The sequence below is a fragment of the Leucoraja erinacea genome, chromosome 2, assembly GCF_028641065.1.
Source record: "Leucoraja erinacea ecotype New England chromosome 2, Leri_hhj_1, whole genome shotgun sequence".
In the NCBI taxonomy this organism is placed as follows: Eukaryota; Metazoa; Chordata; class Chondrichthyes; order Rajiformes; family Rajidae; genus Leucoraja; species Leucoraja erinaceus.
In genome coordinates, this window is record NC_073378.1 from 105,352,308 (window position 1) to 105,373,714 (window position 21,407).

General features: G+C 39.9%; 1 protein-coding gene across 2 annotated transcripts in view; it reads right to left on the minus strand.

Annotated features, from left to right (window-relative positions):
* Positions 1 to 4,472: 4,472 nt before the first annotated feature.
* Positions 4,473 to 21,407, minus strand: part of col1a2 (collagen, type I, alpha 2) — a 49,218-nt gene continuing 32,283 nt past the window's right edge. For both annotated transcript variants that reach the window (XM_055662651.1, XM_055662661.1), the window contains exons 33-52: positions 21,275 to 21,328; positions 21,114 to 21,167; positions 19,550 to 19,603; positions 18,534 to 18,587; positions 18,325 to 18,432; positions 16,288 to 16,341; positions 15,891 to 15,944; positions 14,691 to 14,852; positions 14,496 to 14,603; positions 12,604 to 12,711; positions 12,428 to 12,481; positions 12,178 to 12,285; positions 12,028 to 12,081; positions 9,753 to 9,860; positions 9,593 to 9,646; positions 9,393 to 9,500; positions 7,577 to 7,823; positions 6,063 to 6,250; positions 5,715 to 5,957; positions 4,473 to 4,890 (exon numbers count right to left, since the gene is read on the minus strand). In XM_055662651.1, the coding sequence (XP_055518626.1) occupies positions 4,744 to 4,890; positions 5,715 to 5,957; positions 6,063 to 6,250; positions 7,577 to 7,823; positions 9,393 to 9,500; positions 9,593 to 9,646; positions 9,753 to 9,860; positions 12,028 to 12,081; positions 12,178 to 12,285; positions 12,428 to 12,481; positions 12,604 to 12,711; positions 14,496 to 14,603; positions 14,691 to 14,852; positions 15,891 to 15,944; positions 16,288 to 16,341; positions 18,325 to 18,432; positions 18,534 to 18,587; positions 19,550 to 19,603; positions 21,114 to 21,167; positions 21,275 to 21,328 (2,121 nt within the window). In that variant the 3' untranslated portion in view covers positions 4,473 to 4,743. The remainder of the gene's footprint in view (positions 4,891 to 5,714; positions 5,958 to 6,062; positions 6,251 to 7,576; positions 7,824 to 9,392; positions 9,501 to 9,592; positions 9,647 to 9,752; positions 9,861 to 12,027; positions 12,082 to 12,177; positions 12,286 to 12,427; positions 12,482 to 12,603; positions 12,712 to 14,495; positions 14,604 to 14,690; positions 14,853 to 15,890; positions 15,945 to 16,287; positions 16,342 to 18,324; positions 18,433 to 18,533; positions 18,588 to 19,549; positions 19,604 to 21,113; positions 21,168 to 21,274; positions 21,329 to 21,407) is intronic.

The window sequence follows — 21,407 nt, forward strand, 5'->3', positions numbered from 1 at the left end:
CAGTGAGGACAATGGATGGCCCGCTAGACCAGATCATTGCAACCGCAGGATGGTCAGGAGAACGTACTTTTCAGGCGTTCTATCATAAACCAGTCATCAGACCAAGGGCCTTTGCCGAGACCGTTTTAAGTTCTGTTTAGTAGTTTCCCTGGATAAGAGGATCTGCTAATTCTGCTTATTATGATTTGTCCATTAAAACCATCAAAAATTGTCGTGTCTGAATGCATTTACCTCTTATCCTTGGTCAACATATACAGTGCGTGGCTTGGGCTTGAGTCCACGGCATGAAAGCACAGAGCTTCAAAGTCTTCACGTAGTCACTCACGTGACTCCGAAGTGAAATAGTAAGATTAAACGAGAACTTGCCAGTCTGAAGTTTGACCTTAATTTTATGAGGAGTTACGATGAGGGATTACATGCCCTCCGTTCCCAAACCCTCATAAAATCAGCTGGTATTTCTAGTCTCTCGTATCTTACTATTTTTCAGTTCAACAACTGTAATCTGTGCTTTCACATCGCTGCTTTAAAGGTTGACGCACATGCGGGTTGACGGCCTTCTTCACGTAATCCCTCATCGTAACTCCTCATAAAATAAAGATCAAACTTCAAACTGGCAAGTTCTCGTTTAATCTTACTATTTACAATGCCAAAATTGAAAAGTTGATGAAAAACAAGGTGTACAGAGTTGGTTATTGGTTATAATCTGAGGAGTATGATGATGCTACTGATTATGATATGCCAATTTACTAGCTAGCAACTGATCTTCTCCATAAAGACTTGGTCTATTGCTAGAAATTGTAATTTATTTACCTATCTGTTATGGACTTACAGCATATAATACAATAATATTAAAGTTCTGATCTTGAGAATATCACATTTTTTAATTTTCAAGGCAGTCTGGGTGTTTATTACTATTTCCGTCACAACGGTCAATTTTGTAATTAGCTACAATTAGGTAATTAGCTAATTATATGCTTTAATTTCAGGTCATACAAGTAAGATGTTTTATATTTGTTTCAGAATGCTTCAATCTATAATAACTGAAAATTTCATTCAGTTTTCTTAATTTTTAAGAAAGTTATGGGCTTTTGACTGTCCTCGATCACAGCTTTTGTGTTAAGTCAATGGTAAAGCAAAAGGGAACATGATGCTAATTTCCGAGTATGAAAATGGCCATAACTTTTTTAATACTAAAGATATGAAAGTGAATTAGGTGTCAAATTAAACTTCTTTTTTTTTGCTTGATTTGTTGGGATAAATTGCAGACATGATTTTTTAAATCTCAAAATGTTGTAACATTGCTACAGAAAGTACAGGAGAGAGGACGAATGATGGGCCTACTTTAAATGCTGTTGTCCACTTTATAGATTTAAAATATTGTTTATGAGCAACCTGGCTCTAAATGTTTTATGCAGCATATATATCAAGCAGTCAATACCATTCTCCCGTACACACTCGGGAGCACTAGCTTGTGGGCACTACCTAGCTCAAGGGTTCCAAAACTGGGGTAAATTTCACCTATCCGGGGGTAAATTTGTTGATTCTGGATTTATACATATTTTTTCTCATTGACTGACTGTGTTTGGTTCTGGGATACTGGTATCTGTTCACCATTAGTTGTTCATAAATAAGTGAAATAACATTGTTATGTACTATTAAAGTTGCCAGGGTTAAACAGGTCGAAAAAGGTTGGGAACCCCTGACCTGGGTAACCCGAAGTTTAATTCGGGTTACCCAGGAAAACCTACAGATACTGACGATCAAGATGTACCATTTTGTGTGTATGCTTTATAAGTGAATGTTTTCATGGACTATGTCCTTGATTCTTTTGTTTGCAGTGGTAACAGATATAAAGTGGACCCAGCAAGGTCTAGAATACGTTGCCTTTATGTACTTTGATATGAATAACTATTTTCAATGTCCAACCTGACACACTCCTCCTCTCCATTTTCCTCCAGATATCTGTCTCCTGTATTGTTTCTATTGTTTTACAGTAGAAATCACATAACTGGTTGTGCAGACCATTCGAGTTGTGTTGATGTGTTAATGTCATCACAATATGACCTTGAATCCTAGGTTGGCTCCTTCCTGCTTTTTGTGTGATGCTTAACCAATGCCTGCATTACCATCATAATTATTAACATCTGAGAATGAGTTTGAAATTGAATCACATTGTTTATGCTTTCCCTGCCTTGCCCAACTCTTTCCTGTGTTTTAGTTGGGATGAAGATGGGCAATTGGGTGTAAGTGTTTTAAAATCATTGGAAATCCAAGATGATCCCTAACTAAATCAAGCTCTATATATTGAATCGCACATTAGAATCTATGGAAATGCTTTTAGTAATGAACAAGCATCAATCCATTGCTGTTATTCATTTTTGCTATTGTGGTGTGGTATTCCTGGAGGTGAGAAGTGACTTGGGTTAGTGATCCACATTATTCCTGTGAAAAAGTGCATGCAAAGGTGTTTTCGACACTGATCCAGGTCGAGGTGTGATTTTCTCTGTAGCAGGGATGAAAGTAAATCATACTGGTCGCTGACATTAACAATTTAACCTATTTTAGTTTAATTTAGAGATACAGCGTGGAAACAGACCCTTCGGCCCACCGGGTCCGCGCCGTGCAGCAATCCCGCACAGTAACACTATCCTACACCCAAGTTTAGCTTAGAGGTACAGCGTTTCTGTTCAGTGTTTATTGCCTACCTCCGTACTACTATAGAGTGCTGGCTCACACTAGCTTACTTCACTTCTGCCCTGTGTGCCGCTATAGCGTTGATGCTTAAGGTGAGTCTCCCACTTGAATCGTGGCCATTCAGCACAGTATTAGCCCTACTGAATAATATTAGAATTCTCCTTTTTGGTCAAAGCCTAAGATTCAGGCTTTGACCAAAAGAAGAGATTGAGTTTAATTATAAAAAGAGGCAGTTTGTTCATTTTTGTTGCTGATGCTTCTCTGATCTGTATAACTTCTCCACTGCACACAGAAACTCCAACCAATGGGAAATATATTTAAATATTTTGAGTAAAGGCCTGTAAAAGGCAGTTTCACCCTCACTGGAAATATGTGGGGGGGGGGGGGGGGAACAAGTCTTGTCTAAGATATTTGATTTAGAAGCATGCCTTGCTTTGTTAGATCACCCTCCAGTGAAGAACGGTAGCATATTTTCTCACTGGAATGGTGGAGAAAACAAAAGCAGTGAGTGTACATGGTGAATATAGAAACTGGTAAAGTAAAGCAGTAGGAACATTCAAATGGATGGAAGATAAAAGCCACAGTCAAAGAGGAAATTTTAGAAGGTATTTAAGTAATTAGGAAGGTGAGGTGGTAGCGAGAAAAAAGTCCAGGAAGAGGTGGTGATGTGAAACATTAATAGCTTATTGCTATGAAATTAAAAAATGTACATGGGGTCACAGAGATGAAAACATAACATTTCAAATTATGCATATTTTCTTACTTCCAACAAAGAATATTGTTGTGTTTGAAATGAACACAAAATGAAGTCTGTGCTAGAAATACTTTCTATTTGTCCAGAGTTGTGAACCATTCAAGTTATCCATTTGTCTTGACATTGTAAACTACTACCTTAAAAAACATTTTACTGCACAGATGACCATACTTTTCCCACCCGTTCAGGTTATTTACATTGAATACTACAGTGAGATTCTGATTCTGATTTAACTCAAGTAAAACTTGTGAGATCAGATTAGTACAGGATAACTGGAGATTGTTACCGGATGTTTAACAATAGTCAAATTTATATTTCCATGCGGGAAAGGTGGTGACATCTGAATCGGTTATTCCTCTGTATATTTGGAAGATTGACACTTTAAGGATTGGGGGGAGGGGGGGGGGGGATATTTCAATTTTTAGAATTTGTAACATGAACTAGAGTCATGAAACAAGTTACTTCAGAACATTTTCATGCTTTATTTCACAATTATTAAAACATCTCACTTGTCACATATACAAAATAGGAACATTTTTAGTTGTCATTGTTTTTGATTTTAGAATTGTTGCTGCCATTTTCCATTCAGTTGGAGTGAAAGTGCATGGCTAAAAGCATGAACACCTGAAGTAATGAGATGGAAATGGTAAGGAAGGTATCCACATGTTTAATTTGGGAATAGACAAGAGGATTCCATGGTAATATTCAAAGGAATTTACTGAGAAATAAAATCCACTGTACAGCTTAATACAGCACTGGAAATGTGATCTCACAAAGTGACAGATTCATTGATGGCATGGGACGTTCAGTTAGCACCACAGTTAGTACTTCAAGTACGGTATCTGCACAATTCAATACCACTTAGCACCTTTACAAAATGACGTGAACTCCAAGTACCACAGTTAATTTTGAGAAAGAAATTATGTGTTTAATACTTTAAAATAAGTATATGAGGTAGTTTAAACCTTGGGAAGCTGTGGTTTTAAACTTCCTCTTTGAAAATATTCAAAGACTACAAGTGACACACTTTTTCACTTTCTTTTATTTACTTTCCATTGTTTTGATTTCAACCTTTAGGGCAAGGTTCCACCTGCAATAATCTCTTCAAATGTCCAAGTTGTTGGGAACTGCATTAAAATTGCACGGAGAAAACAATTTTCCTTTTTTTTGGATTTCCTACTTCTCGTTAAGCCCAGAACTTAAGCAAGTGGATGAGCAGAAGACATGGAATGAGTCAGCAATGTAAAAAATAAAAGAAAAAATGCAGAGAGTATTCTAATTTAGCTCAAGTTCATTTATTTGAAACAGACTGGGCCAATGTCCAAACCAAATTCTTGTTCTGGGCCACCAATATCCATAGGTGCAATGTCCATAAATGGCAAGCGAGATGTTTTCTGTGTTCTGTATTCAATGACTGTCTTACTCCATTCACCGGTATGTCTCTGTTAAAAGCAAGATAGAATAATGTTATTTTGAGGTAATGCATACATTTGGTAAAATCCTAAACATGCAATCTAAAAATGATTGGAATGCATTTCCAGAAATGACTGAAGATTATGTACATGTTGCAGATCTGGGAAATATTTGAACATATCTGTAGAACTTTTTTAATGCTATGATTGTTGGAGATAGCAGATACTTGTAAGTTTTACTAATCTATATTACATCTAAACTTTGGTATAAGGATATTTTGCCTTCTGGGACACAATCAACAGAATATAATACGACCCTTCTTATTTAACTTTACTGTAGGATTCACTGCTGAAGCATTGAGAATAATTACCATGCTGATAAGTTAAAAAGGTTAGAAGCAATGTGGCGATGGGAAGAAAGTAAGGTTTTATCAAAAGTAAATAATTGAATGCAAAATTAATACTAATTGCTTGATGGATGTAACATAATTGTGAAATATGGTTGAGATCAATAAAGAAATGATTGTGGCATTTGGAGCTAAAGTTCCTTTATATAATTAAAGTGTTGAAAAGGGAAAAAAAACCCATAATAGATATACTATGGCAGAGTACAAAAGGCACCTTATTTTGAGAATCCTTTATAGGTATTAAGGCAGGGATACTGAAGAAAAAGACAGCAGTAAACAGATCAGTATTTAAAATGTGCTCCTGTGGCTTCTCAAGTTTTACTCGCACTTTTACCCATGCCTTAATGTGCTAGGAGATAATCCAATTGATAACTGCAATGTTTTTACATAATGCACAGCTAACACATTTAAGTATGGTTAGCTTTAAAATAAACTACCATAACTTACCGTGCATCCGTCTTCCAGAACGCTGTATGTGAATCTGCTGTTACCTTCAGCTCGGAGTTCAACATCATTGGAACCAAGAAGAATAACTGACTTTTTCAGGCTTCCGGTCTCCTCATCCATGTATGCTACGCTGTTCTTACAATGGTAGGTGATATTCTGGGAGGCTTCATTGGAGAGAAGGTGCAGGAAGGTCAGCTGGGTTCCCATGACAACTGGAGTGATGTGCTCATCATTGTAAGCGAACTGGAATAAAGATATTCAAGTTAAGAAATCTATCTTCAACATTTTAAATGCATTTTATTCTGCACTGACTTTATGGAAAGCTGCAAAATTATCAGTTTCAGTTACCTGTACACCATCTTTAATAGTTTCACCAAACCAAATGTGTTTTTGTTCTTGTTGCTTGTTATTCCACCAGTTCCTACGTTCAATTGTGTCAGGGTTGGCATGTACACAGGTCTCTCCAGATACAAAGTCGCAGTAAACTCTAATGGCATCCATGATGCATCCTTGGTTGGGATCGATCCAGTAGTAACCTAAGGCAATACATTTATAGCATTAAATCAAACAGTGATGCAGCCACTCAAATCACACAAAGACAAAGGAACATAAAAGCAGATGCATAAATCAAAATTACCTCAAACATTAAATTTGATTTGTAATACAATCTTATTCTATTATATTTTTTGTAATATACATAATTTCCCCTTGTTATTGCAATGTGTAAAAATTATCTTTGCATTAATCAAGAATAAATACACAAATTGAGAGGAATGGTTTAGAGGTTTATTATGGAAGAAATAAGTGGGATTAGTCAAGTGGGATTACATTGGGCATCTTCATTGGCATGGACGAGTTGAGCTGAAGGGCTTGTTGACTTAGAATACGTTTCATGTAGCATCCATTTCTTGAGTGCCACATGCCCAAATTTCAACCTTGCCCAAATTGGATCATTCTTAGGTGAAATCATACCAAACACAAAACTGAAACAGGTATTTCCACCTGAATGTTGGGAGCAATACAAAAGTCCCACAAATGGTAAATATAGTGTTTTAACCTTTATTTCTGGGTGTTAAAACAGCCTAACACCAATACACACTGGAGTTTGACTAACTTTTCCTTTTTTTAGGGCTCTAAATTAAATATACACATGTATTGTTGCATCTAAAGTAGGTATGGTACAATTTCTGGACATTTTGTTCCAGTTCCCTGCAAAACTAGCTGTGGTCTATAAATAAATATTTTGTTTTCCAGTCTAACTTACTTATTTCAATTTATAAGTGTTGGTAGTCTCTTGACACCTTGCTTCATTAACTAGTTTTCATATGACTGCATTCAAAGAGGAGAACAACAAAGCCATCACAAGTTTAACTATTCACCAGCGATCACCAGAGTCAGGAACTCAATTTCAACCAACTTTGCCCTTTTCTTCACCCTAGGTATTCACTCAGACAGACTAGCAATTGTGTGTTATGATCTTTGTGTTCAGCTACATGGCATCAGCAGTGTTTTTTTAATTCGAAAGCTGCTAATTTTTTTATTTAACTTAGTTTAGAGTTATAGTGTGGAAATAGGCATTCAGCCCACTGAGTTCCCAATGAACATCGAGTGTGTTAATCAAGTTTCTCATCCTACACACTAGGGGCAATTTACAGAAGCCAATTAACCTACAAACCTGTACGTCTTTGGGATACGGATGGAAACCGGAGCAGCGGAGTAAACCCCGCAGGTCACAGGGAGAACGTACAAACTCCAAACAGACAGCACCCGTAATCAGGATCAAACACGGGTCTCTGTGAGGCAGCAATTCTACTGCTGCACCACTGTGCTGCCCAATGATATGATTTTCTGCATGAACATACCTGACATCCATTCGGGATGGCTGAGTCTCAGGTCGCGGCATGAACGAGTAGGGTTCTTCTTTGAGCCTTCGGGGCTGCGGATGTTCTCAATCTCTCTGGTCAAAACTTTCAGTTTGGCATCGACTTCAAGATCCTTCTCTCTTGCAGCTGGTTGATCAGCTCTGTAATCTTCATGATGGTAGTTCACTTCATAGTGACCGCCAGCAGGGCCTGGGAAACCAGGGATGCCAGGAGCACCTGGAGGACCCTAAGAAATGGTAAGGTTCAAAGGTTATGTCTATTTTCAGTAGCCTCCCATTATGCGACCATCACTTGCACACCATTGTCTGATTCCTCAGAGATCTTACGTAATTTTTACTCTGCAGGGAAATTTTGCTAACTTCATTGCTAACTCTCTAGGAAAAGAAAGTGTGAGACTCACTGAAATTCTTGTTAATTGCATATCTAATTTGCAACAGGTTTTTATCAAAGATGCCTACCTGAGTGACCAAGTAACTGAAGTAGGGAGATTAATCTTCTGCACAAGGCTGATGAAAGCTTAGCCAACCTGCTTCATCTCAGAACTTATGTGCACAGACACATAGGTGCAGGAGTAGGCCCTTCAATCCTTTGCTCTGCCATTCAGTATGATCATGGCTGATTCTTTACACTCAATTCTATATTACCACTCTCATCCCAAATCATTTGATCTATTTTGTGTCTTGAACCAGGTTGGCTCAGGAAAGCATATGTTGGTGTTAAGTTCAGGTTGTTGAAGACCATATTTGAAACAAATTAGTAGGAGAAGTACCTAGCTCCTGAAGCCCACTTCACCATTTAAAAGACCATGACTGATTTTTTTTTTAAACAACCAGTAAACCTCATGGTTTCTATTCTAAGGAAATTGTAGGTTATTATGTGATCAAATTGTTCAGATTTCATTTTTCTTTTGAACTTCCTTCTATTTCTAACAACAAAGTGACCTTCAGCTAATATCAGGCAACGGAATAACTACCACAACCAGAGAGCAGTACTGAACTACTATCTACCTTTTTGATGACCCTCAGGCTATCCTTGATCAGACTAGGCTGGCTTTACCTTGCACTGAACGTTATTCCCTTATCATGTATCTAAACACTGTAAACACATTGATTGTAATCATGTATTGACTTTCTGCTGACTGGATAGCGCGCAACAAAAGCTTTTCACTGTACCTCGGTACACGTGACACTAAACTAAACTGATAACTGAACTGAGAAAGGGATTTGTGCGTCATGGACCATGTGATCATTCTTCAAGTGTGCACCTGGGCAGGAGTTTAATAATAACTGTAGCGAAGGCACCCTGTTGCCAGTCATGCCCTTCAGCACGCAAATAGGTATCATAGGAGAGGCCGCAGGTTCATTGCCTCATAATCACTGGACCAGTGCAGCATTCTGGTACAGTCAGTCACAGCATGCATGCACATCCCATTCCAGATCCTTTCATGTGCAGTACAGCTGCACTGCTGAAGGCGCTGATGTTTGGATCCATCTTGGGCGCAACAGATCCCATGATATAATTTTGAACAAAAGCAAAAGAATTAACCTGCCAACAGTTTTCCCTCAACCAGTATCACTGAATTCAGATAATATAGCAAGTACTACATTGACACACTGTATGTGCAAAATCGCTGTCTGCAAACAAGCTGGTTCCTACCTTCATAATACAAAGTGACTGCACGTTATAAGTATTTTCTCAGCTCTAAATCACTGCGGTATATATTGAATTTATGAAAGTATTCCCCAGCATATAAACATATGAAATAAAATTGTCCCGGTTCTAAACGTCAACTTACTTGGGGACCCATGTCACCAGTGCGACCTCGGTGGCCAACAGGACCAATGGTACCAGCGTGTCCGTAGGAACCATCTTTACCAGGAGGACCAGCAGGACCGGAGGGACCCTGGAAGCAATGAGTAGAGCAGATTATTTTTCAACTGGTGTATTTCTTCAAACAACTGATCAGTTGAATTATGAAGAAGATTCTTTACGTACTCTTGGGCCACTTGGTCCGGCAGCACCATGACCACCAGGTTCACCAGAAATACCCTGTCAAGGTAAGGAAATCAATGAGAAACACTCGTTAGAAAAAAAACAATAGAAGAAAGGTTGGAAGGGAGAGGGAGAAGGATCAAGTGTCAACACAATTACTTACAGAAACACCAGGAAGACCTTGCAGACCCCCGGGTCCCCTCAATCCTTTCAAGCCTCTGGAACCTGGGTCACCATGTTCACCCTTTTCTCCACGTGGACCTTGTGGACCCTACAAAGTGTGGAATAAACACTTTTAATTGATGGTAACATGTGAACAAGGGACAAATAAAATTATAAAGGACTACTAATTTATTAGCAAACCAGATAGGCCTGCAACCTCTAGCCTTGAAGCTTTCAAGCTGCTATTGGAGAAGAGTAGATAGAAAGGGTACGAGGCATCGACCCATGTGCCGACAATTAAAACAATACTTCCCTACTGGCACTTCTTTGCCAGGAGCTTTTCTACCTTAAGCCCTTGGGTCTGAGGGAGATCGAGGGCGGAGAGCCAGTAACAGGGCGTTTGGCTGTGATTGATTTAAAGATGCATCCTGAGTTGACGCTGGGCTTAATCACTCATTCACAATACCTTTATGTTGTCCCACTTTCCTATCCACTCTCTACGCACCTCGGGCAATTTATCGAGGCCAATTAACCTGCAAACCCACACTTATTTGGAGGTTTTGTGGGAGGTAACCGGAGCACCTCGTGGAAACCCACACAGTCACAGGGAGAACATGAAAACTCCACACAGACATAACCCAAGGTCAGGATCAAAGCTGGGGCACTGGCACTATAAGGCTGCATCTGTACCAGCTTCATCTCTTTGCCACAGAAGGCTGTGGAGCACTTCAGTGGATATTTTTTTTTAAGGCAGATTAATCCAGATGTAAAAGGTTAAGGGGACAAGGCAGGAGAATGAGGTTAGGCGGGAGAGATAGATGATCGAATGGTGGAGTAGACTTGATGGGCCGATTAGGCCAATTCTACTCCTATCATATGACCGCCCATACAGGTGGGAGGGACAGCTACTAATACATGCTTATATCAGCACCAAGGCTTTGGTGACCTTACACATTAGTCTAGATGTAAATATGTTCTGCCTCTCAGGGTGGGATCTGAATACCCCATCGCACACAGTATTGGGGGTTCAGTATTGATGTGGATAGAGAACTGACTGGCAGACAGGAAGCAAAGAGTAGGAGTAAACGGGTCCTTTTCAGAATGGCAGGCAGTGACTAGAAACGGGGCTCAGTGCTGGGACCCCAGCTATTTACAATATATATTAATGATTTGGATGAGGGAATTGAATGCAACATCTCCAAGTTTGCGGATGACACGACGGGGGGTGGGGGGGGGGGGGGGGGGGGGGGGGGGGGGGGGGGGTGTTAGGGGTGAGGAGTGTTAGCTAGGAGGCGGCAAGGTGATTTGGATAGGTTGGGTGAGTGGGCAAATGCATGGCAGATGCAGTATAATGTGGATAAATGTAAGGTTATCCACTTTGGAGGCAAGAACAGGAAAGTAAACTATTATCTGAATGGCGGCTGATTAGGAAAAGGGGAGATGCAACGAGACCTTGGTGTCATGGTACACCAGTCATTGAAAGTAGGCATGCAGCTGCAGCAGGCAGTGAAGAAAGTGAATGGTATGTTAGCATTCATAGCAAAAGGATTTGAGTATAGGAGCAGGGAGGTTCTACTGTAGTTGTAAACGGCCTTGGTGAGACCACACCTGGACTATTGTATACAGTTTTGGTCTCCTAATCTGAGGAAAGACATTCTTGCCATAGAGAGAGTACAGAGAAGGTTCACCAGACTGATTCCTGGGATGGCATGACTTTCATATGAAGAAAGACTGGATAGACTCGGCTTGTACTCGCTAGAATTTAGAAGATTGAGGGGGGATCTTATAGAAACTTACAAAATTCTTAAGGGGTTGGGCAGGCTAGATGCAAGAAGATTGTTTCCGATGTTGGGGAAGTCTAGGACAAGGGGTCACAGTTTAAGGAAAAGGGGGAAGTCTTTTAGGACCGAGATGAGAAAAAGTTTTTCACACAGAGAGTGGTGAATCTCTGGAATTCTCTGCCACAGAAGGTAGTTGAGGCCAGTTCATTGGCTATATTTAAGAGGGAGTTAGATGTGGCCCTTGTGACTAAAGGGATCAGGGGGTATGGAGAGAAGGCAGGTACAGGATACGGAGTTGGATGATCAGCCATGATCATATTGAATGGCGGTGCAGGCTCGAAGGGCCGAATGGCCTACTCCTATGTTTCTATCCATAATTCTGTCATCCTAGTAGAGCGGCTGATCCCAGGAATACGAGGAGAGATGCTGAAACCCAAGTTAGCCTAATAATGTGTAAACATGAACATTACTTGAGCTACAGGAAGATGTACTCACCGCAAGACCTCTTGGGCCCAATGGACCTACATGGCCACTTGCACCACCAACACCCTGACAAAAAAGAAGACAGATTTACTTTCCCATACAAGTCATATAATGAAATTCATAAACAGGTCCTTCCTTTAAGAACTGAAAGTGCAAACGTACAGCCTCACCACGGTTGCCAGTCTTGCCTACTGGACCTGCGTGGCCGTGAGCACCAGGTTGTCCAACTGAACCAGGAGCGCCGCCCCTGCCACCTTCTCCACGCTCGCCCTGCATAACAGAAATAAAAGAGTTACTCCGGTATTTTGTGTCTACTAAAGAAAAATAATCTACTTAAACTGCTACAGAAACAATGTGGTGTTAGGTCAAGGAAAAGTAGCTTTCCGAGTGTAGCCATTAGGACTGTACGTACCTTGGGCCCAGGGAATCCAGCGCGGCCAGGAGAACCATCAGCACCAGGGTTGCCCTGAAAAACAACAAGGAAAAAGAAAAGGTTATATGTACGATGTGCAGAATATGATCTGCCGTTCTGAGATGTACGGCTATGCAGTGCCGGCGTTGGCAATAGTGAGATAGTCGTGCACTTACATCGCGGCCAGATTCACCATGTCGACCAAGCATACCAGCAGCACCAGCGGCACCACCTGAACCCCGTGGACCGGAAGAACCTGCAGGACCCGTTGCACCAGGCATACCCTGGAACCAAATAACAAAGACATAAGGTTAAATCACCGAGGCATGACCTGGGGAGGTATTTATCTGACAGGCACACCAACAATTTCAAATTATAAGGCACATTCCAGCACCAACTATAGCAGGGTTCCACAAGAATTCTGCAGAGGTTATAATAGAAAGGGACTGGAAAACCAGTGAAATGCCATCTGCTGCTTTAAACAGGTGCCTATGGCACTTCTCCATGGACTTCTCAGTACTTTGCCAGTGGAGTAATAGTGGATGATCAGTAGCTTCTCTGTGAAACGTAACAACTATTATTTCTTGAAATGATGTTTATTTTTTTCATTTTCCCATTCACGGGACGTGTACATTGATATAAACACTGTCATTTGTTGTCCATGTCTAATTGCTCCTAGACTGGGGTCGCTTGCAGGCCCTGAATGCAAGGATAGCAAATGTCCTTCCCCGAAGAGCATTGGTAAACCAGATGAGCTGTTAATGATTATCTGCTAGTTTCCTGCTCCTTGTTATAAAGATTACTTTTTTTATTTGCAGATTAATTTTATGATTTCAATTTAAATTCTCAGTTGGCTTGCTGGGATCAAAGATATGTCTCTTGATCAACATTCAAGCCTCTTAGCTTAACCATTATATCACCACACTCATTATATTAATAGCTGCAAAATATTATTTCCTGGTGAAAAATACTATTGAACTCAAAATCCCCAGTATTTGCTCAATTATGGAGTACTGTATGACTTCAAATGTTACCCAAAGTGGGACGTTTCTAAATACCAGATCCTGACATTATTATTGACCAATACATTCATGGCTCAGGTCTATATTCCTGGGTAATCCATACATCCCTAGATACCCTTGTCTAACAATTTATTCGTTTCAATTTACAATAATGCTCAAAAAGTGAATTTTTTGCAATGATAATTCCAACATGTTGCAATCTCAGGGGAAAGGCATATTTCCTCAGCTCAGTTTTAAATACTTGGCTGCTTATCATGAGATTATGTCCTGAGATTCAGTCTCTCTGACTGAAGGTAAAACCTGCCTGCACTTTCTCTTCAATTCTTGGGAGAATTTTGCTTCAACAAGATCATCTTTAAACTTTTAAATGTGAATGAGCATCAATCTCGTGCATTCATTTCTCTTCACAGAGCTCCCTCATCCTAGAATCCATCTACAATGGTTAGTGCAAATCATTATTCTGTGGTTCAGAGATTGATATGTTATCACCAATACCGCATGTAGAATAGCAACAAGCTTTTCTTCCACTTCTATTTAATCCCTTTAAAATAAAGATCAATATGCTGTTTGCCATCCAAATTGTTTCCTTCATGTCAATTAGCTTCTTGTTTTTTCTGCTTGATCATATTAAGATATTTTAGGTCTTTAATGATGGATTCCAATATTTACCTGCAACTTATGCAGGCTAACCTGTCAGGAGCTCCCTATGTTCTCTGCCCTTCCTTTAAAATTTAAAATTAAATTAATTGTCTTGAGCACAGTGTTAAATCTTCTCCAAATATTTCCTCTCAAACACATTCTACAGGCTTTTAAACCTTTAATATTTCAGCAGCTTTTCATTCATTTCACCTAGCTCTGAATAACAAAGGATGAAATAAAATTCAAATTGAACATAAAGCCATTGCATGCAATATTTTTGAATATTGTACTTTAAGGTGATAATATTTTATGTAGTATTTATTCCAAACAGAGCCTTGAAGAATATGAACATATCATGGTACCCCTCAGTGTATTTGTTAACTGGTTGATAAAAACATTATACCTACATTTGGACCAGTGACACCTGGGAGACCTGATTCGCCTCTCGTTCCTGGGAGACCGAGTGTGCCCACATGACCAAGTAAACCATGAGGACCAGGAGCACCAGCATTTCCCTGTACAGAAAGATCAACACAAGTGGATAAGTCAGGTGTTGCATTCCTAGTAAAAATAATCTTTGATACAAGTTTAACGTTGCTTACAGCATTTCCTGTTTCACCAGATGTACCCTTTTCTCCTTGGTAACCGACTGGACCTGGAGGACCTGATCCACCTGAGCGGCCTTGTGGACCTGAGTCACCTCTTGCACCTTGTGGGCCTGAATTACCAAATGGACCAGCAGCTCCTTGTGGACCTTGGGGACCCTACAAAGATAAATTAATTAATAATATACAGTTATGGACTTGATTACAATTTCTGATGCTTACTGATACATTTTCTATTATTCCTTCACTGATGGAAAATTTGGAAGCAATGTACAAATTACCATGTTTTTCAAAACAATATTTTGTAAATTTAGTATAAGGAACATCTATTTTAGAAAACACACTGTTTGCCCTGTTATTGTGCAAACCTTAGTGGGATGCATCTTATTGATGTCTCCATGGATATCATAATTCCAAAAGATGTTGAGTTTTTTTTTAAAAACATTGTAAGTTTTACTCCAGGAATGTCCAGCAAATAACAAATAATTCATTCACAGATAACAAACATTAATTAATAATTGCAGTTACTGGAATCATTCATCAGATCATACACCATCTGAGTAAGAGGAATGTTTTAACTTTTTGACCTTGGATCAGGTTGAAAAAGGGTAATGGACCTGAAACGTTAACTTTACTTTCGTTCCTTCTTCAAAAGTTTGAGGAACATTGAGAAACTTGTTTCCTGATTTTCCTGATTTTCTTTTTCCTTTTGCAAGTACATATATTAAATGCAAATATGCATTTCCTTCATGTATTTAATGATTTTTAGGATGCAGTTAGTGGGACTGTGGCCCAGCTTGCCCCCTGCTTCATGACCCCCTAGAGCTAAATGAGGTTTATAACAAACACCTGCATGATATTAATCAAACATAAAGTTGTAGTTCTTATTTAGGGCAGTCGAGAATTACAGATCAACCAGAATAAGAAGAGGAAGTGAAATAATCTATCCTATTATCTTCTTGAATCTCCATCACATCTAATCTTTGGTAATAAGTGCAAAAAATAAATAAATCTGAGTTTAAGAATGAATAACATGAATACTGAAATTTGGTGTGGGTGATTTTCACTGCCAAATATAAAATTAGTCCCTTACACAATATCCCAATATTATTTCTATTATTGACACTAAATACTTTAACACTGCAAATCAGATTTATCATGTTTGAAACATTATTATTGAATGATACAATGACTTACAGCTGGACCAGGAGCACCAACGAGGCCAGCGGGACCTGGAAAGCCGGTCATACCCTAGAATTAATAAAGCAGTTGTGAAATTAGCTAATGGTAGACAATTATTCAAGTTGGTGAAGAATTAGGATACCAAACTGATCTACCATTCAATGAGATCATGTTATACATTATCTTTACACCCCATCTCTGTACCTCTACATTCACTTTGCATACAAGAAATTACCGATCTCAATCTTAAATATACTCATCAACAGAACACGCATAACCCTCCAAAGTGAACATTTATCTGAACTATGTCCTAAATGACATATTCCTTACATTTAAATTAAGACCCCAATCCCAAACATTTCAGCCTTTTTACTAAATTAAATATTTGCAGTGTAATTATTTTTTAACTTACTGCTGAACCAGATGAACCCATTGCTCCTTGTAGACCAGGTTCACCAGAAGCACCCTAAGGAGAGAAAATGCAATTAGTTATTAACATAAAGGGCTGTTGTGTTCACAGTTAATATATATTTATATAACCCACAATATTCCAGGCCTACCTTGCTGATATGTTTTATGTGACAATCAGCTGTGTTTGGACCTATGGGGCTCCTCTTCCCATTCACATACTGACCACTCTGTCCTGGGTCCCCTCCATTACCAGACAAAGGCCATACACAAACTGGTGAAACAGCACCTCATAGTCCACTTGGGCTGCTTACATCCCAATGGTATGAACACTGAACCCTCCAATTTTCTGTAAATACCACCACCCTCTCCTTCTTCCCTGCCTGCCTTTCTCCTCCCCCCTCCCTTCCCCCTCACAAACTCCCCTCCCCCCCAACCCTTCCACACATATTCCTTCCTCAAACTTCACAATTCATAACTCTTCAATAGCTCCAGCACTTTGTGCCTTTTATTGCTTTGTTAGAGGAGCAACACCAATAGGTATGGCAATATATAGCCCAAGGGTGAATGGGTCAATGCATGCATGATTGAATGATACACATGAATCCTAAAAGGCTTTACTGAATACATTTGCAGGCAGCAAATCAATGCCAGCACATAATTTATTAGGAAAATGGTCGTTTCCCAGACAACTGACTCAATATTTCTATTTTAATTTGCGTTACTGGACGTTTGAAAAGGAAAAAGATTCCAGTGGATCTATCTTATTGCTCGTGCCACTTTCTCAATAAGTACATGCAGAAGATGATTGCAAGTTATTATGCCATGAGAAAGAACTCCCATTAACAAGTGACAAAATATGTAGAGGGCCACAACTTGAGCTTCATTCTAGAACTTAAGTTTATCTGACACAGAGTTAGGAGTGGATCCAACAGACAAGAGAGAATTCATGTGTCATCAGCTATGTGACTGTTGCACTTGAGACAAAAATCTTCACTCAAGGACCTTAACAGAAATATCAGTGGTCATGTGACATGCATTTTTGGTACTACCACTTTCTTCTAGCTGGCAAACTTGCCGTGCATCTGTTTCATAAAGAAAGAGTAATCTATCTGTTAGGTGTTGTCTCTCGTAAAAGAGTGCTTGATTGTACCAATGAAATCATTCAGCAAACTGCTGCAGTGAGGTGACACGTGTGATTTTCATAGCCTAAATGGGTGCTCAGCAATGCTGAAACAAGGAAACCGTGTTCATTGAATCCTTATTCAATCATAAAATCACATCACAAAATCTTTACTTAGACCTGACAATGACCAGTTCTATGGATAGAATATTGAGGCACATATTAAGAAAAGTAAAATGTTTGGTATCAGTGGCTGAAAAATTATGATGTCACTAGAATTAATTTGCTTATCAGCATCTCAATAATTTATTCCAATGTAAACTAATCTGAGGGAATTCAGACCCTTCAATATCACAATTGTTGGTATCACAAAATGACAAAAGTAGTTAATTGGAAAGTTTTGTAATTTCATCACAGCTTTAATAATTGCAACAAGTGTTACTGGTAACAGAAAACTGGGTACGGAACCAACATGCCACATCTCTGTCACTTTTTAAGACAGACTCTTACCTTTTAAAGAGATATTTCATACAGCATAGAAACAGGCCCTTCAGCCCAGCTTGTCTATGTTGATCAACATGCCCAATATCCCTCTAAACTGTTCCCATCCGTGTTCCTTTCCAACTATCTTTTTAAGAAACATTTGGGCAGATACATGAATAGGACAGGTTTAGAGGGATATGGGCCAAGCACACGTAGGTAGGATTTGTGTAAATGGGACATGTTTATCGGTGTGGCCTGTATGACTGTATAAATCCTGTTATGGTACCTGCCTCAACTACCTCCTCTGGAAACTCGTTCCATACACCCACCACCTTCTGAGTAAAAAAGCTCCCTTCAGGTTCCAATTGAATCTAAATGTCAATGAATTGGGGTAGGATTGCTCATCAGTCTAATGCCTTCGATTGAGATGCTCACCGCAGCACCAGCTGCACCAGGATGTCCCACAGGACCGGCAGAGCCGACTTCTCCTTTAGCACCAGGAACACCCTTCTCTCCTTTAAGTCCAACGTGTCCATCTGCACCCTGTACAGTGAGAAAAAAGAATCAACAACATACAAGTGTGAGAGCCTGGTATTAAATGAAATTAAAATCATTAAATAAATTGGAGGAGTTTTCAGACTTACAGGAGGGCCAACAAATCCACCGGAACCAACACGACCAACCTCTCCACGTTCTCCCTGGGCAGAAGAAGACCAAAGTAAATAATGTCACCAATATTCCACTTCATACTTTTGTCTTAGAAATAGGGCTAATTGTAAACATTGCAAAATTGCAAAAACTCTATTGCGGTTTTATGGTGCATTTTCAGCAATTGGTTAAAAATATATGGGCAGCAATTTGAGATCTACATGATTTAATTCTGGTGAAAAATGTAACATGAATAACAACCAATGGCACACTGTGTGAACTATGTAGTCTGCAGTTTTCATTTTGGGTTCCCTCTTGCATTAAACCAGTGGTGCATAAAGCAACCTGGATATGTGTGGTGGTGTCCAAAAGCATGCAATGGATATTCAGGTACCAGCCCGTGGATTTTAATTCATGTTGAAGAGATCTGTGTGCTCTTCTGCAGAAGCAGGCTCCTAACACAAATGGCCAGCCTATTTCTGCAGCCTGAAAAGTGGACCACCCCAAGCAGATTCTAGTTCAGGCTAGGAACCTGGCTGAGATGGGTCTCCTTTACATTACCATTTCTCCTTTAGGATCCCACCTACCCACGTCAATGTGCCCCAAAATGATAACATAAGAACCTCCTGCTTCACCAATTATTCAATCAGTGCTTGCTGCTGATAAGTTAAACACCACACCCACCCAGAATGCCTGATTACCCATTCTCCGACAGCCTTACTAATTGACAACCAGAATTATCTGCCCAGCTACCACCAATGAACATCGGTGCCCAACAAGCCTCTGGAGTCTTCCTTCTGATCCAGGACCTCACCCCCACTCTGGGCTTCTCTATCCATGCCAAGGCGCCAGACCATCCTCACTCCCTTTATGTGCTCTGCTCTAGCCCCTAGGTAAGTCTGCAGGCCAGTTACTCAGCAGTTATTTAATTTGCACCTGCAGGCCCCAAGGGAATCCTACGCCACAGCACAAAACAGAGAGGAACACGATATCTCTTCCATTCTTTACTTACTTGAGCCCCGCGTGCACCAGCTGCTCCAGATGGGCCAGAGGTACCAGATTCGCCCTGAAGAAGAAAAACATGTTAGTCGATGACAGGAATAAAAAAGTGTCACAATGAAAACTATCACAATAGGAAAATCTCGTCCATGATCCAAATGAACAGTAGTGTTTATGTTGGCAGTCACAGAAGAACAATCAGTTTAATGATAATGGAAATTTGAGGCACTGAAAGAGGCCATTCTGCTAACTGTGTTTGGGCTATTCTACATGTTACTCTATTTTCCAACAAGAACACAAGAAATGCGGCACCATTCCTGATCATAACTGATCTGAACCCAATCTCCATTTCCTGACGGGTTCCACATGATTCTTGATTTAATAAAGTCGACAAATATGCCTCTTTCAAGTGCAAATATATTTATTGAGCCTAATATTGGGGTTAGCAAATTTCAAAGATTCATAACCCTTGTTACGAGTTTCCACGTTCAGGCAGTGATTTTCAGATCCCCAAGTATTGTCTAATTATTTGACAAAGTCTATGTTTTTGACTTTTGTGCTCAGTGTGTGAAAGAATGTTACATTGTTCAGCTGCCTAGATATCTCATGGTTTTATACATCTCAGTTACATCTCCAGCATAGGTAATTTCTACTCACCTCTAACATTCTCTAACCCTGGCCACTTACTTATTATAACACAGAAGGATGATATGAAGCCCACTGAGTCCATGCTGGCTCCCAGCACAATAATACCGTCAGTCCCATTCCTTGACCAATTTTTACTCTCTCTCATATCAACTTCCCTTTGGTTGTTTTGTCCTGATATGGGTTACATTTATAATAGTTAACTCACCTACCAACTCATCTTTAAGAAGTAAAAGTAAACCACAGTACTTTGCAGGAATCCATGCAGTGACAGGGATATTGCCATTGGAATGTATATGCACCCGCCATACGGGCAGCAACCAAGGTCAGTTTTCAAACCAGGTCTCTGGAGTTGTGAGGCAATAGCACCACACAGCTCCAAGTCACGCTAGCTGTGCCGCCATATCACCCACATCAATGTTCTCTGTGCTCTCTCTAATATGTTGTCCAGAATTCTACAGTGGACAGATCTGTACAGAGTACATAGAAAATAGGTGCAGGAGGAGACCATTCGGCCCTTCGAGCCAACACCGCACAATTGTACAGATTGTGGAATAACTAATGCTTTATATATTTGATCATTACCTCCCTATTTTTATATTGCGTGCCTTGATGTATTAAAGCGAGGGTTCTTTCAACCATCTTAATCACTTTGCTAAGCTGTCTTGGTACTTTCAGCTGCCCTTGGACAAGAACTACTGGATCTCTCTGCTCTCCATTGCTCTTATGCTAGTCTTCGTCTTGTGCACTGCAAATAGTTTCCTAGACATTTAAACTAAATCTCACAGAAATCGAGTGCACTTTCCTCACATTACATTTAGGTCGCCGGGCTGTAACCTGGATAGCAAAATTGTACGAGAACTTGAGAAGAGAAATCTTGTGATCTTGTAAAGATGACAAGAGCTGATCGATGTAGGTTTTCAGAAACTTACCCTGTCACCAGGTGGGCCGGTAGGACCAGGAGCACCAGCAGAACCGACAGCACCCTACAGAATAGGAGAGGTACGAAGCAATCAGTTTCAGCAGTTTGTACTTTCAGGATAAAGTGGTACTAAAAACAAAAGAGGCAAAATAATTGTCATCTGAGACATACCCGTGGACCATCCATGCCTTGGTTTCCTTGAGGACCAAATGGACCGATGTCACCCTATAAAGACACGTACGATGAGTCAGACGAGGATACTGGTGTAACAGTAAGAAGCATTATTATTGCACTTTAACATCTC